This window comes from Adiantum capillus-veneris, unplaced genomic scaffold, assembly GCF_014529385.1.
Source record: "Adiantum capillus-veneris isolate H3 unplaced genomic scaffold, ASM1452938v2 Hic_scaffold_385, whole genome shotgun sequence".
Lineage (NCBI taxonomy): Eukaryota > Viridiplantae > Streptophyta > Polypodiopsida > Polypodiales > Pteridaceae > Adiantum > Adiantum capillus-veneris.
The window spans coordinates 1-17,339 of NW_028221486.1; the positions used below are offsets into that span (position 1 = coordinate 1).

The following is a 17,339-nucleotide window of genomic DNA, read 5'->3' on the forward strand; positions in this document are numbered from 1 at the left end:
GTTTAGAAGTTTTTAGATTGTTTCATTGTAGCTCACTAAGATAGTACATTAATGTTTTTGAACCAATTTGACTTTCTATTTTTAATTTAAAATGAATATTATGATGATCCAAACAAAGGCACGATCCTATGAGTGATCGGCAATCAATTGTATAAGTCTTGTAAGATAATCAGCTTTGATTTTGTGTATCACAAAGTAAATACTTGCCTATTTGCAAGAACCACAATCAAGGAGTGATAGGCCAATTTTTGACCAAAAAGATGACTAGAGCTATAATATTTGTCTTGAATATGGTGGCCAACACTCTTTATGGATGGTGATGCATACGTAAAGAGATGTGACGAATGCCAAATAAATAAAATTCCATTTAAAAAGGATGAAATTCCTAAGAGAACAATGACAAGAGCACGAGCATATTCCAAATGGGGCTTAAGATTTTTAGGTCACATAGCACCGCTAGTTTACAAGACTCATGCAGAATACATTATAGTAGTCATAGACTATTTAACCAAGTGGGTTGAGGCAAAGGCTACACAAAAGAACGATACGAGAACCATAGCTACACTTCTTGTATGAAATTGTTTTTATAAGGTATGGCTTATCTATTAAAATTTTTAGTGATAGAGGGACACATTTTATCAATGAAGTCATCGAGTTTACTTAAGGAGTTCATGGTTTACATAGAAAGTCAGCTCTTTATCACCCATAGCCTAATGATCAAACCGAAAATACTAAAAACGTTTTGTGCATGGTATTCACCAAGATTCTGAACAACGAGATCAGGTTGGGATCAAAAGTTTCACTCTACAGCTTAGGCCTATAGAGTTGCTTACAAAAATTTCTTAGGGATGACACCGAATAACATGGTGTTTAGGCTTAATGCTATTTAGGCTTAACATGGTGTTTAGGGATTAATGCTATTTTATCCATAGATTTTTTTATTCCAACTCTACGAGTAGCTAGGAAACTTGATTAGGCTGGACATAAACGGTTTAGATGACTTACAATAAGAGCAATAGTAGCAATATATGCTCAAAAGTGATGCATGAAAGATTTTCATGACAAGCATGGGAAATCAAAAGACTTTGCACCGGGAGATTATGTGATTGTTTATAATTTTAAACAAAATATAGAGAAAACTAAAAAAAAGAGGTATGGGACCATTTGTGATTCATTATATACTACCAAGTGGGGCCACAAAACTTGCTACATTGGATGGACATGATATGCTCAATTGGGTTAGGGGGTATAGATTAAAAGAATATCACTTGACATCATTGACTCAAGAAATGCTGGAAAGGGCAGGACAAGCATGAGAAAGTTTTTAATAAGCACATCAAGAAGCCAAAGAACGAGCCACGAAGAGAAAACAAATGCTAAAAAGACTTCAAGATGCGAAAAGATATTCAGATTTACCAGCTAACCAGCATAGAGGAGGATAAAGAAAGTTTAGATCCTTACATTTCTACTAAGCTAGGAGCCAACATGTTATCCATTCATGCACTATAGATTCCGGTGCACATTTGAATACAATTAGTTGGGATCTGTATCAGAAAATGTTCGAGTTGGTCTTAAAACATTCACATGATTAAGATGATTAAGTGGGATTGTCAGTATTGCCTCATGTTATGTGGAGCTCATGCTACATATCAAAGGATTATCATGTCCCCATAACTTCTTTGTACTACCTCCAGACTCCTCTGATAATCAGCTTATACTGGGTACACCATGGCAACACAAATACAAGGAGCTTGGGCAAAAAACTAGCCTGCATATTTTACAGCTAAACATGAAGTACGACAAATCATATTTTCTTCTATCAAAGTACCGAGTATGATGGTGAAAAAGTACCAGAGAATCAACCGATAACTTCAACGCAATAGACGCACAACGAAACATTACAATTTTTATATTGGAATTGACAACCACAACATCTAATGACAACAATAAATGTGCATCTATGGTTGATTTGCTCCCTTAACTACAAGTCTGCAAGACACAGCTACCTTTGTTATCAAGTGCAGGTTTTGACTCATCGACATACATCACTTAAGTCAATCATCCCAAGAAAATTGGGACCAAGGTCAAATCCAAACATCCCCAGGCACCTTCTAAACGATAGATTTAGATACCTAAGGATACCCCAATAATTGATGCAAGCTTCATTTCTGTGCCAAAAGTCCAATTGTAAAGTTTATTTCAACCAAGTTGAAGTCAACCACGACATTCACTCACAACTACAAAGGAAATACGGATAGCTAATCTTTCTTGATCACTACTCATCCATACTACAAAGGTCCAGAAAAGATAAGTAGGCATATACAAACAGGTATGGGTACCTAAGAAACTTATTATGGCTCGTAAATTGATACACAGACTATGGATCATCCCATGGCACGGAAGTGCTTCAAAGACACCACAACACTTGCCAAAATGAGAACCCACTATAATGGTCTGGCATTCTAAACCTCAAACACAAATCCAAGCCAAGAAGCGGTTTCAACCTTCACCAATTCAAAGGCGTGCTACTGACTTACAATGCTTGTTACATGATAGGTGCTCATTAACACATGACCAGATCAATCTCATGGTTGAATGCCCTTAAGCACCTCGCTTAAGGCCCACCTCTCGCACAACATTAATTTTTTCCATGCATTGACACAGTACGCATACATAGGACCACATTACATGGCCTCACATCAAGCACTGATTTAATGCCCATGCACAACACCACCCTGACGGCTCATTGTCGTTCAAGAGAACTCCAACTAAGAGGGCGAGAGACATTCTAAATATGGACCTAATCAAATAAAAAAACGACATTGTTTTATTGATTGTGGGTGTTACAATCTATGTTTGATTGTCCTTTCTTACAAATTTTTTGATTTTATGTCCCGAGAAAATGAGATAAATCATGTACATAAGGGATAAATGTCATATATGAGCCCTTAGGTGTGTGTAAATATGTACATAATAATGCTTTCTATTAAGAATATTACTAAAGAGTGGAGAAATCCAATTTTTTTAAAAAAACAAATCAAAATTTTTCTTTCGAATTTCGCCTTTTCTAATTATTAACCTATTTTTTAACAAAATTATTTATTTTTTCTTTTTGTTTATCTTTTATTATTATTTTTATTTTCTAAGCAAAAAAGAAAAAACTTCACAAAAAAAGCAGAATATAGGCACAATGAGTCTATGAAACGATAGAACCTTCTAAAATTCAATTTGGAAAGTATTTGGTCAAGATTCGGCAATCGTCACTTAAGTTACAGAAACCGTCTTTTAAGTTGAAAAGTCGATGCCTAGCAATATTGATGGGAATTTGTGAATACAATATCCATTTTCAAAGTTTTTTGATCCGTAGGTCATCGCACATATGAGATAGGACCAATCATGAAATTTTGTCAAAAGGTGAGCTGAAGATAGATTAAGGTATGTATATACTCACCTCTGTTTAGTAGTGAGCAAGTTGTTCATCACATTGAGAAATCTCTGTCCAAGAATATTCACATGCATTGGGCTTTTGTTTTTCCCACACTTTAAATTTTCACCTAACAAAAAATTTGAAAATAGCCTAAATCTTGCATGAGGGGCCAGATTTATGGTACATGTGGTTCAACAACCTTATTGCATCATGGGAAGATATCCACAAACCTGGAAGTCAATCAGAGCTAAAATCTCCAAACTGTGAAAAAAAAACGCAATTTTTTTCTCACAGAGTCTAATCACAAGCCCAGCAAGGTTTTCAACTTGAAAGCCACTTTAACAAGAGTCTAGAAACCCCCTTTGTGAGGTCAAAACTCAAAAGACTCATAGATCTTGTGTATAAAGCTCAAAGAATATGTAGCTAATACTGAAATCCTAGTTTCTAGCCAAACCACTCAGTCACTGAGAAAGGTTAGATTTGCAAGGTGTAGCCATCTATGAAGCTGTCTACAAAGACTAGGAAAACAATATCGTAATGCTACCCATGATATCGAGGGAAGCCTACTACCTCGCCATAAGCTTGCTAGTGGAAGACCAACTTGTTGAATTACTTCCAATTGTCGCCATGTGGCATGGATATTCATAGAGCGCATGAGCTATATACAAGCATTAAAGAAGGTGGAACTACTGAAATTACCACATTTGGACAATGAAAAAGTTCAAGTATTAATCACTATAAGGATGGTCGTTGAGGCACTACACTTATCAGACGAAGGTGCTTCCATGAGGGTAAGAAGGAGCTAGAATGCGAAGTCTTTGTAAGGAAAGGAGAAGTGGCCATGTTCACTGACATGATATTTCGAGAGGCTGGGTTGCCTACCAAACAATTCTGCATGATTGAAGACAAGAGGCCAGGACGCTTCATGACGCCAAACCATACAGTGGCTACTACAACACATACCTAAGCCTACCAACAAACTCAACCAATGATAATTACTCATGCCTAGTATATCCTAGAACTCTTGACCAAGAAGAAGAAGCATGCAACATACCTCGATGCTCTAGAAATACTTACAAGAATTGCTTATCACATTATCGAGGCGGCCCAAAAATTGTGTGAAGCACCTACTCAGAACACTTGGATCCATTACCACGAAAAGGGAATTGATGAAGAGATCGCAAAGTCGGAATCTACTCAAACTACAGCGTGAAAATTTCAAGCTTTTGACTCGACATAAGATCCTACAGACAAGAAGGACCAGAAGCCGATGAGAGTTGAAAGATTGGCCAAGGAAGAGAAAGCTCAAAAACAAGCTAGAGCTTAAAAACTAACTAAGCAATTTATTAAAAAAAAGATAGATGAGGACGATTTTGCAAAAAAATAAATTCCCAAGAAACTATGAAGAAAGAATCCCATGGCCCCACTCGGCGGAAGAATTGGAAGAATTATACGCTCGAATGGAGAAGGAAAAGGAGGAAAGAGATGCTAAAGAGACGAAAGCCACCAAAGCCACAAAAAGAAGACCAGATTTAGAGAGCACTTAAAAGAGTTCACACTCCAAGATGAGTGAACATTCTTTTGGCGATATATAGCAGCAAGTAGCTCAGGAAGCTATATCTGAGTCGAAGGCCTCATAGGCACAAGAGGGTCCTAAAGATTATGATAGTTTCCCTCGGCCTTAAAATCCCAATACAATGCTAAAAGAAATTTGAAGGCTTGTATCTATACGAAGTGTGTCAGCTAGGCAATGGAGTATGATGGACTATTATCAAGCACTACAAATGATTATGACGGACATGTACAATGTAGCATTGTAAGAACACACATAGGATGAAACCACCTTCTTAGCACTAAAAAGTGATCTAACGGAGGCCTATGTTGAGCAACATACGTTAAGAAATGACCATGAAGATGCAATGGTCAAGGCTCAGATAGTTAGGCAAGAGGTAGAAGCTCTCCAAAGCTAGATAATACCTCAACAACATAAATTGACAAAGGCCCATGATCAAGGACATTGTTGAACATTCGGATACACTACTCGAAGGTAAGTTCGCAATTGCAAAAGTACAATCAGAAAGCATAAAAGAGGAGTTGGCATTTCAAAAGCACATAGTTGAGAAAATCAAGACCAACCCCAGACTTGTATGGCTCTCAGATATAAGTTCTACTTTAGATGCTGAAGAGCAAATTAAGAAATTAGAAAAAGTTGTTAGAACACACAACGCATGAGACGAGATGCTACAGTGACAACTATGGCTCATTGAGATGAACTACTAAGAGAGAATGAAGCTCTAAAGAAGGAGAATGAGGATGTGCGAACATTGGTAGCGGCATTACAAGCAAAGCTCAAGTGTAAGCAACCATAGTTCACTCAAACCAACGATCATGAAAATAATGAAGATATAGAAAGGGGACCTGAAATGAAACCAAAAAATCAACAAAGAGAGACAACACGATCATCGTCAAACACAGAGGTAAAAGATACAGCTAAACCACAAGATGAAAAGAGTACACGAAATTAGGAAACAAAGACGGAGACATCTCAAGATGTGTCAGAGACAAGCGTTGCTCCACGAACAACAACAAAAGGCACAAGGAACCTACAATTCAAGAGACACTTTTGGATAAGACACATAATTTGGTAGACCTAGCAATCAATGAGTTTCATGAGCAAATTATCATAGCAAAAGAGATACACTAAAAAAGGGCAATGAAATGCGAGGTAAGAATTTTACATTCAGTCAACGTACAATTACTAAAACCAACAAAGAACAATGAAGAGTGGTATACCACAGCCCTAGCAGTATGTCCCTTTTTGCCGAGTGCCTAGAATGAGAACCTGGAGCCAGCATGAAACACTGTAAAGAAGACACCATTGAATTGACTGAATTATCCAACATTACCAGGTTTGAACGACAATGAGAGGTTAGATGAAAAATCCCAACAATAAAGCAATACAAAGGCTTGGAAGATCTATCTTGCCAAATGCTATGGAAGAATATGTCGAATGTTAGTAGCTTGCATCCATATGTACCACAAAGCGCATGTTAGAGATACTTCGTGGATGTCCTTTTTGGAGGAGAATTAAATCTGTTATACGATCTCAACAAGCAGCTTGATGAGCAAGTCTTACATGCATTCTTTGTGTTTCTAATGTTTATGCCTTCATACTATGAGTACTTTTGAAAAGTATTCTACACATGTTTTTCACATTGGATACCATAATTTTTGGGCCAAAAGTCAATGACCTAAGAGCTCGTTTTGCCAGTTACCATGCTATGGAGCTTCCTCATCAAGCCACCTTCGAGCCCTATGCCCAAGAAGATATCCAACTAGCAAGGGAGTATGGAGAAAGCCTAAGATGAAAAGCAAATCGTCATCTACAACATCGTCCTACAACCATCCCAACGTTGAATCATACTGAGAACCACATAAAAAAGGAGGGAGGGAGTATTGGAAGGTTTCAACAATAGATGCTTGCTCCAGAAAAAGATGCTCAAGAGAATTTTGAACCCTTGTAATACAAAGTGATTGTAATTATCTTGCCAAAAAACCAATAGATTGTTGTTTTATATTTATAAGCATTCGAGACTGAGTGTTCAAGCTGTATCCTAAGCTATTTCTATAGCCATTCAACCCTTGTACATAGAAGACCCTTAGTTGGAGTATATTTAAAAAAATTGTAAATTTTTTGAAGGACATCATTATTATTGATGAAAGTGAGCTGATAAGGTTTCTTTGCATGCCGTATGTCATCTTTTACTACTGTGTTTTTCTCTTTTGCACCATAGCACACAATTATTGTATCAAAATTTCGAGAGCAATATTGTTTAGTCTCAAGAAGCTCTACGCGTGGATATCAACATTACAATCATATCGCGAGATCCAAACATCGACTTCCACAATCTTCCATGTGATATCTTTTATATCGAATATCATTTCACATATCTGATTAATCAAGCTCTATACGTGGATATCAACATTACAATCATATCGCGAGATCCAAACGTCGACTTCCACAATCTTCCATGTGATATCTTTTATATTGAATATCATTTCACATATCTAATTGATTAATCGAAGTCTCAACACTTCGAAAGTGACTTTAAATTTATACCTACAAAAAAAAGACATTTTCATCAAAGTGCAAATTTAAGGTTTGATTGAAGTGTTTTTGAGCTTGCAAAGATAGTGCCTACTAAGTTTAGTATTGTTTTAAGTTGATTTGTTATTAATTTTACATGTTGATGCATGAATGCATCATAGAGATAAAAACTAGGTTTTCCGAGGTTAGAACGCACATAGATATTTTTAATGGAGCGCATTGTGTTTAGACAAGAGATTGACAACCTCTTGGCTTGTCTCCATATCCTAGTCATAGATCGAAATTTTTAGTTTTAGGTCCATCTCTTTGTTAGAGATGATAAACAAAGAGATGATAGGTATTGATAGTATAAATCCCTACACATACCATAATTGAGCATCATGCTCTAAGAATCTTAGCTGGCCTGGGCTTCAACCCTTCCAATCGATCTAATTTGTAAAGCATTATCTTAATGCCTAGGAGATTTGTTACATGATTTAGTTAACCGCTTGCATGGTAGTTCTGAATTTAAAGATTCCCTCAACAATAATAAAAACGATGCGCTAGTCAATAGCACATAGCAACGAGCAATGACGAAGCACATAGATTTGCAACAATAATAAATAGGAAGGACAGATACAATATTTTGTGTGTGTGTGTGTGTGAGAGAGAGAGAGAGAGAGAGAGAACAAGAGAGTTTTAACGTCGTAGAAAACTATCCAAGAGACGTTAAAAATCTAGCCGAGGAGGAGTTGAACTCAAGATTGTCATTTAAGAGGGAAATGGCATAACCAATCTACCACACTTGGGTGATAGAAAGGTTATACCATTTTCCTCTTTTTATTAGCACACACCCAAGAAGAAAAAGAGTTTTAACGTTGTAGGAAACTATCCCAAGAGACCTTAGAGAGAGAGAGAGAGAGAGAGAAAACATTTTAAAGAGAAGAAGACGCTAAAGAATAAATAAAAGAGGAGAAATACCTCTTTATATGGACACAAAAAGACTTAAGACTTTCCACCTCCATATGTCTTTTGACTTTCCATCTTCATATGTCTTTCGACTTTCCGTCTTTTCATTTCGTAAACTCACCCTTTACTTATGCACTTAATATGTTTTGAAAGAATTTTTATTTTTTCTGAGATAGGGGAGAGACCTAATTGAACAATCCACAAGTCTTAATCTTTTCTCAACTTTGAGCCAAAATTTAGATAATTCCGCACCTATATCTAGATGTTAGACCTCGTAAAAAGTTTTCGTTAAACTTTTTTTAATAACTAAGAATAGTCTCCTAAACAAGGGTGATTTTGCGACTCAAAAAACTTGCCTTCAAAAATATGATAGAACAAATTGTTTGGAAACAAGATTTCATAGAATAATTGAAGTGCATCTCTCTCTCTCTCTCTCACACACACACACACACACACACACATGTATGCTCGTTCAAAGGCAAAGAATCTTTATGGTTGAAACCGAAAACCATACAATCAACCATAGAGGACTGGATATCAGATCTCTTCTCGAGAAAAAAAATTCATATGGACTCTTTCAAAACATGAAATACTCCAGAATTTTGAATTGCTCCATTGAATGCAACCCAAAAACACATCAAGAAAAATCCACCCGAAAAGGAAGACGACTCGACAATTGTGATAAGATGGTGTAGGGAATGGTCGTGCACTGACCATTCCCACTAATCAGGGCGACCGACGAAGGCCGGGAGCACTGATTATGGGAATGGTCTATGCACAACCATTCCCGGCCGTCAATGGTCGGGGGAGTGGGGGGCCATTAGCTTTGTGCCAAGTGGCAAACCTGAAGCTCTGTCACAGCAATACAGTGCGCAGCTTCAATTCCAACAACCGACATGTCAGCTTCTCAACACACAATCATCAACAAGATTCCCATTGCTGAGGTGTCAGTAGCAGAGCCCATTCTGCATGCTGATTTGCGAGCGTCTGATTGGGCTGCAGGTGGTGATATTACGTAGGCTGAGTTGGCATTCATCTGGTGGCTGAAGCTAGAATTCCTTGATATACTGGACAGTGGATGTACGGCCCAGATCCATTGCCCCCCACCCCCCGACCTTGACGGTGTACGGAATGGTCGCCTACTGATCATTCCCGTTAATCAAGGGCGATCGGCGGAGGCCGAGAGCACTGATTACGGGAAAGGTCAGTAGGCGACCATTCCGCTTTACGTGTGCTCACTGAGGGTTTGGATTACGAATGCTGCGGTGTCAGCACCTCAGCCCATTCCCACCGCTGACGTGCCGGCAAGCGATTGGAGCCTCGGGCTAGTATTCAGCATGCTGACGTGGTGGCCATCTGACGGCTGCAGCAGAAATTTCAGGCCAGAAAGGGCAGCAGATGCACGGCTCACAAGCGCTGCCCCCTGACGCAAGGCCTGGACGGTGTAGGGAATGGTCGCCTACTGACCATTCCCGTTAATCATGGGCGACCCGCGGAGGCCGGGAGCCCTGATTACGGGAATGGTCAGTAGGCGACCATTCCCGGCCGTCAATGGTCGAGAGGAGGGGGGCCAATCATCGTAAGGAGACGTGTGCCTGCCAGTCACGTAGTTGCACTCAATCCTGCCGGCACTCAGTCGTGGTGCTCTGATTACGACGCCAATGATTGGCTGCCCTATTACAGTTACACATGCTGAGTTTTCAACACCTCATCGTTTTCTGAGCGCTGACCTGCCGTTACCCCATTGGACGCTCAAGGTCTCGATTCCGTTGTCTGACGTGCTGTGCATCTGACGGCTGCAGCGGAAATTCCGGGCCAGAATGTGCTGCAGATGAGCGGTTCAGAGTGGCTGCCCCCCGACCCCCGACCTTGACGGCTTTTGATTAGAACAGACAAACAACTGCCAATCGTGGAATGATCTGAAAAATGGACTTAAAAAAGTATAGGTCATTCATCTCTCTTCATCCTCATCAAAGTTCAGAAAGAACGGACTCAAAAACTGTGACTAGACGGCTATTATTTGAAAAATGCTATACCAAACATAGAGGACATCTGTGACCTCCAGTTCCTCGAGATTCAGGAACGACACTCACAAACAGTGGGCTTTGAGCTTGCACCACGAGACCCAATTCCTCTTTCACTTTATTCAGTTGCATGTGGCAGCTCTTTTGAGGGCAGCAACCACCTTCACCTTTTGTCCAATAAAGGCTGTGTAAGGCTACTTGATCTTTTCACAGGCTTGTCCGGTTTACTTGATGAATCTCTGACATACTTTTGACTCTGTGCATGCCTTGCATTCTGGAAAAATGTGAACAGGTGGAGAAGGTTAAGAACCTAATGACTCCCAAGTGTATGACTAACTAAATCAATGTTTCAATGATAAAACATCAAATCAGGAATCGTCAGTGCCAACATACTCGAGAAATACTTAGAAGACGGGCCGCAGACAAACTTCTGGCAGGCTGAACCAATGATACTGCTGCAGCAACTCTGATTCTGAAAGGAAGAATGCCGCAAATAAAAGTCAAGTAAATATGTCACGTCAATAGACAAAAAGCCATTTCAAACCCTTCAACATCGAAGGAACGAGGAGGGGACTTCTGGACTAAGAAAGACGTAGAGAATACTAAGCAGATGGAACACCGCTATGTAGGCAAAAAGCCAACAAAAAAACGGAATTGCACAGGCAACAAGAAGGGAATAGCTAACACTTCGAAACAACCAGCAAAGTCCACAACAAACCCTTCAGCTCTGCCAAACTTCAGTTTCTAATCTACAGAAACTGAAGAGACAAGTATTGTCAAAGACAAGGTATTCAAACGTTCATTACAACCCTCAACTATGTGTCAATATGTACATTTATTTGACTAGCGCTAGCACTGAACAGAAATTAGAGGGAAAGGCAAAACCATTCGGATAAGCAACATATTATAGGCTCAAACAAAACTCTTCCACATACCTCTTATGGACGTCCACGTACTCATCAGTCTCATCAACAATCTCCTCCTACAGATGGCATCATGTAAAATAAACAAATTAGAAACTATTTAAGGCTTCGAAATGCAATTTGGACAAAACAGAAAAAGTCCCAGATTAAGAACATGTAAGGCACGTAAGGCCAATCTCATAATTGTTGCTTATAAACGCAAGGTGAATATTTGATCTCCCATGCGATTGGACAAAAAGCCAGAACTTAACCCTAAATCATTTTCGTTCTAGGTGCTCGCAAAGTTTGAATACCAATCCCCCCATTGCCGCATGATGGAGCTAACTAGGGTTACATGCTGTTGTACTCTCGCAGGAATACGGATATGCAGTGAGCACTTCAGAGATTAGAGCTTCATCGACAGATAAGCTGAAATGTGAACCCACAAATTTTCATAGGATACTGATGAGTGTTGCACTTCTGTGCTGTTGTACTCTCCCAGGCAGATGGATATGCATTGAGCACTACAGGGGTCAGAGCTCCATCCACACACATCCTCTACTTTCAAAACTTCCTACACTTACCCTGCCCATCCACAGCCACTTTATGATGCATACCGTTCTTTTGTGTATCTTATGACATCCACATCGTGCACGGAAAGGGGAACAAGGATGGGTAACGGAGTCGGGAACAGCGTTGGCACAGCAAACGTCACAGAAATGGGTTGGTGCAATTTAACGGCCCAAAACAAAAACCCTATTTAGATTTTTTGCTTGGAATTATATATGCCACATAAACTAGCTCGAAAGGGAGCTTGCGCACACAGTAGAGTGGGAGCTTCAAGCTGGAGCACTCAAATGTGGAGGGTCTCTATGTTAATGGGGGGAGGGAGCTCTTTTTTGTAGCAAATGGGGGCTGGCCACAATGTGGCTGTCACCTTCTAGCCAAGGGAGCCCCATTATGGGAGAAAAAATGGTCCAAAAGGGTTACATTTTGAACTGGTGACAGCCAGTTTTTCCTCGTTTGGCGAATCTGCTGTTCCAGCAAGAAGAAGACAAGAGGTAAGAAGCAGCACATCACCACATGATTGGCAAATAGAGATCAAAAGCAAGAATCAACAGGAACACTCAGCTTCTAGGAGGACAATGGTGCTGCAGAGGACAGTTCACTTGCTGATGGTGGCTCCTGTAATACGTAGATGCTGAGTCTCTCTCTCTCTCTCAGAACACAGTAAAGAGAATTCAAGCAAACCAGAAGAAGTCCAGCCACAGAAAACCTGGTAGAGAGAAGAGAAAACAACCACATGTAGAACACGCACACCAAGCCTGGAAACAACAGACCAAACAAAAGCAGCAAGCAATTCAAAAAGCAAAAACAAAAAAGGAACGCAAAGACCAAAAGCCAAAGAAGTCAAAGATGAAAAATAGCAAAGTGCTAACCATGGGGTTCCAAACCATGGGTTGTCTTAGGCGCTCCTCCGTGCAAGTAGGTTGATGTTGCTCCGGGCCTCTCCGCAGCTACTCCCAGGAACAGAGCAGACTCACAGTGAAACGGTCCTCCAGTCTCCTGCTCAAGCCAACTCTGTGCATCTCTGTGAAAATCCATCAGGTCGAAGGTTGCCAGGGGCCTCCAGCCTGAGGTACTAACGCTAAGCCTAGCAGCAAAAACTCCTTCCAGGGCTCCTCCCCTGGAAGTAATCCTCTAACAACAAACTTCCCAAGAAGGGCTCTACTCTCTTGTGCTGGGTCTATGATCCCAAACCCTCCCTGAGAACAAGAAAGAGTGATGACCTGCCAGGCCACTCTGGCCGGGCTATCTGAGTGTCACGCCTTGATCAAAGGAACTTCCTAATCAGCCTCTCTACGTGGCTGATGCAGGAACTCGAAAAGATCCAACAAGAAGTGATGTACCACATAGTAGCCAACAACACCTGGTTGGCCACTACAAATCTGTCTGCCACAAAAAGTCGTGCGGAACTCCAATGTAACAACTTCCTCCTAATGGACAGGAGGAGGGGAGCAATCTGCTGCTCAAAAGACAAGTCCAAGCCAACCTGACAGCCCAAGTATCGAACTGCAATCCCTAGGGGAATCCATCTAAAGCCCTCATCTGGCAGCCAATCTGGCGTAGGAGCACTACCAACCGAGAAAGCCACTGTCTTTCTCCAGTTGATCTGTGCGCCTGATGCACAACAAAAGGTCTCAAGAGCCTGCTCACACCTGTGAAGGTTGGCCTCCTGGCCCTCCAAGTACAAGGCTGAGTCGTCTCCAAACTCAGCATCCAGTAGCTCATCTCCCCGAATAGGGAGCGCTAAGCCACGTAGACCAACCAACTGTGAAACCAAAAATCTGCTCATCGCCTCAGCATAGAACAGAAAGAGGAAGGGGGCAAGAGGGCAGCCCTGCCTGACCGAACGTGTGAGCATGAAATGATCTCCTCTACCACCTGCCAAAAGTATCTGACTGTGTGTCCATCTGTAAAGAGTTGACACACCTCTGATCCATGCATCTAAGAAGCCCATCCTGCGTAGAGTGCCCTCCAAAAAGTCCGAGTCAACTCTATCGTAGGCCTTCTCAAAATCGAGAAGAAGTATAACCAGATCCTCACCACGGAGGCGCGCGAGGACAGATGCCTCCCAGAAAGTGAAGATGTTGTCAAGGATACTACGCTCCTTGACAAAACATGTATGTGCCCCATGTATGATGCTCTCTAGAAGTGGTTCAATCCTCAAACTCAGAGCCTTGGCGAGAATTTTGTAGACTGAGTTGAGGATGGTGATGGGTCGCCACTGTCGAATCTCATCCAAGGAGCCACCCTCCTTGGGAATCACGTAAATCAGGCCCTCACTCATGCTGTCAGGTATCTCTCCCGTGTGTAGAATGTATTGAAAAGCGCTGGAAAGATCTAAGCCAAGCAAGTCCCAGTACTCTAAGAAGAAGTTGTGAGTCAAAACATCCTCACCTGGACAGCTACCACGGGGAACTGCTCTGAGGGCCGCGTAGAGCTCCTCTAACTGAAGAGGCATCTCAAGCCTCTGGCACATCTCCAAAGTCACAAGACAAGGCATCTATGCCCACACCTGCTCTCTGCATGCATCCTGACCCTCTGACTGAGGCTCTACTAACAGTAGGTCACGGTAAAAGGCCGGTGGCAACTGCACGGATGTCCTCTGGCTTTGAAGCAACTAACCCGTCAGGGTCCTCTTTATTCTTTGAGTAGACTATCATGTCGTCAAAGAATGTGCCGACAAACTCTTGATACGGGTGGAAAATCTGATCCATCATCCTATTAAACGTGGCAAGAGAATTTGTGAGACCGAATAGCATCACTAAGAACTCATACAGACCAAACGTCATCCTAACACAGTCTTGTGCACATCCTCTAGCCTGATACGAATCTGATGGTATCCACTCTTAAGGTCTATCCTGCTGAAAGAAGTAAGATCAATCAAAGCATCCATATTAGCAGAGGTAGTCCAATGTTTACCATAAAGTGTTTGGAATCTATAGTGTATCATAGGCGACCCCTTTGGCGAAGGAACATAGGACCGCATCTCTCTGAGTACTGCACGAAAAAACAAATCAATGCGGGAAGACAATCCCTCAAAGACACCTGAGGATATCTCCACCAGTCGTGTTTGCTTCATGTTAATCAGAGTTACTTGAGTCGTGATGTACTTCTCCAAACGTGAATTGTCCATTGCTTTCATGCTCATTTTAAAGAAGTTGTCAAATGGGGAATGTACTTCTCCAACGGGGAATGGGGAATGTACTTCCCCAAACGGCTAATGAGCATAAAAGTTGTCAAATGGGGAATGCACTTCTCCAAACGTGAATTGTCCATCGCTTTTCATGCTCATTTTAAAGAAGTTTTTGCCTCTCCTCCATTACCTGACTCGTGGATACTAGAGCTTAGCTATGTATGTCCTATTCTTAATGAGGTCAATGCATCTTCTTTGGCTTCTACCTCTAAAGAGTTGAGTAGAAGAATTTTGGGACAGCTGGAAAGTCCCTCGTTTTAGATGGACTCAGCGTTGAGTCTTTTGTACAATTTTGGCATTCATCAAAGAGCCTTTTTTGTACATGATGAACAAAGCTTGGGAAACATAGGTTTTGCCAATTTCTTGGGAAGAGCGCTTTTGAAACTCTTACCTAAACAGGCATTATGTGTGTCTTTTGTACAATGGAGGCCGACCACTTTCATGCCCGTCATTTACTAAATTTTTGCTAAAATGTTTATTGCTCATTTCAAAAGATCTTTATACCATGGCCACCTTTCAGCACACGTGCGTGCACACAAACCCCAAACAGGCACATCGGAACACAAAGCACAAACCCAAGAACATAAAGCCCACACATCGAAATACACACCCTAACTCACTCACACAAACCAGTAGGGAAGGGTCCATCAAAGTGGTGATAATGACAAGGACGAGGCTCACAGTGGACACCCATGGGCTCTCTCCGGGGTGACCTGCAGTGACAGCGGCGGCAGCAGAAAGCTTCTTTATTAGAAGCATTTTAGCGATCAGCATCTCTGAACTCTAAACTCGGGTCTACGTTCTTTAGAATTTCATAGAATGATTCTCTCCTGTCCACAAATCACAGACACACACACACAAAAAAAAAAGGAGGCTACTAGATTTAAGAACTTAGCTAAACTTGACATGAGTATGCTAGAACTCGACTGCAAGATGTGCTCTCTTAAATTCTAGATGATACACCTAGATGAGTCCAAGATAAGCCCACATTCACCCTTAAAGGAAAGTGCAATATGTGCTCTCTTAGATTCTAGATGAGCTTCAGTTTGACAAAATAAACGTAACACCCGATCTTTACACAAAAAGTAATCAAATTTTTTAGTCCATGTATAAGTCAAAAGCATTTTTTAATTTGGAAAAGACACGTGTTATTGGAACCAAACAACCATTAATTTATAGAAGCCTGAGCAGCTTACCTGGAGAAGCTCTTCAATAACATCCTCAAGTGTGATGATGCCTATCACTTCACCTTCTTCTAGATCATCAGAAACTTCTGTTGATGGTGGCTTTGGTTCTGTTTGTTGAGTCAGCTCGTCATCAAGTTTTCCAATGTTGCTGCCATCTTTGGGGATCTCAACCCTAACATCAATCTCCTTGGTTTCATCATCAACTGAAACTGTAAATGTGCTCTCATCAGCTAGCCTAGATATACGGTTTGCGGCAGCCGGCTTTGTGATTGCACTTTGTCTTACTACAGCAGCCATGTGACTTTGTCCCTTTTGGAACTCATTGAGAATATCATAAAGAGGCGTGTCTGCAGGCACCCTACAGATGATGGAAGTCAAATACAATTTCTATACTACCATGTCAAAAATTACTAAGGAAAGGCACCTTGGGATTCTTCTTATTGAGACAGCGCTTACAGGAGTCTCAGCTTCAGCACGAACAGTGAGAAGACTTTTGACCTTTTAGGAAAACACAGATTTTTCCATGACATTATATTAGTGTTTCATAGAATACTTAAACAATTACAGCTGGTTTGGGGCTTTAACTGACCAGTAACAATCCTGTAATATTCTTTGGATTCCCTGAATAAACAGGCACCCGACTATGCCCTGTGGCCAAGATCCTTCCCAAGGCCTCCCTGAACACCTCCAGCTAAATAATTAATAACTCTTGAAGAAATTGCATCTGATATCGAACATGAGGCAAAACGAAAACAATAATAGCATAGAGGCTCATGCAAGCACAAACAACAAAACCATCTCCATTAAGGATAGGTGTTCCTTAATGGAGAGTCCCTTCTTTTTTCTTGTACCTTGTATCCTCTTGATAGGGGAATTGTAGTTGATTGGACACTGTTTGTCCAAGCAAGTTTCTACCATCCAAGAGCTCATGGACCATGATGTAGTCGGCTATAAGCTTATGAAAGGAAGATTGGAACAAGATC

The 17,339-nt window shown here is 41.0% G+C and overlaps 1 protein-coding gene across 1 annotated transcript; it reads right to left on the reverse strand.

Moving 5' to 3' along the window:
• Positions 1-10,390: 10,390 nt before the first annotated feature.
• Positions 10,391-17,078, reverse strand: LOC147416902 (uncharacterized). Its single transcript, XM_086507972.1, has 6 exons — positions 16,946-17,078; positions 16,781-16,854; positions 16,366-16,714; positions 11,443-11,489; positions 10,901-10,979; positions 10,391-10,781 (listed from the first exon to the last, which is right to left on the reverse strand). The coding sequence occupies exons 3-6, from the start codon at positions 16,651-16,653 to the stop codon at positions 10,671-10,673; spliced, it is 525 nt and encodes a 174-aa protein (XP_086364098.1). The 5' UTR covers positions 16,654-16,714; positions 16,781-16,854; positions 16,946-17,078; the 3' UTR covers positions 10,391-10,670.
• Between the last annotated feature and the right edge of the window lie 261 nt (positions 17,079-17,339).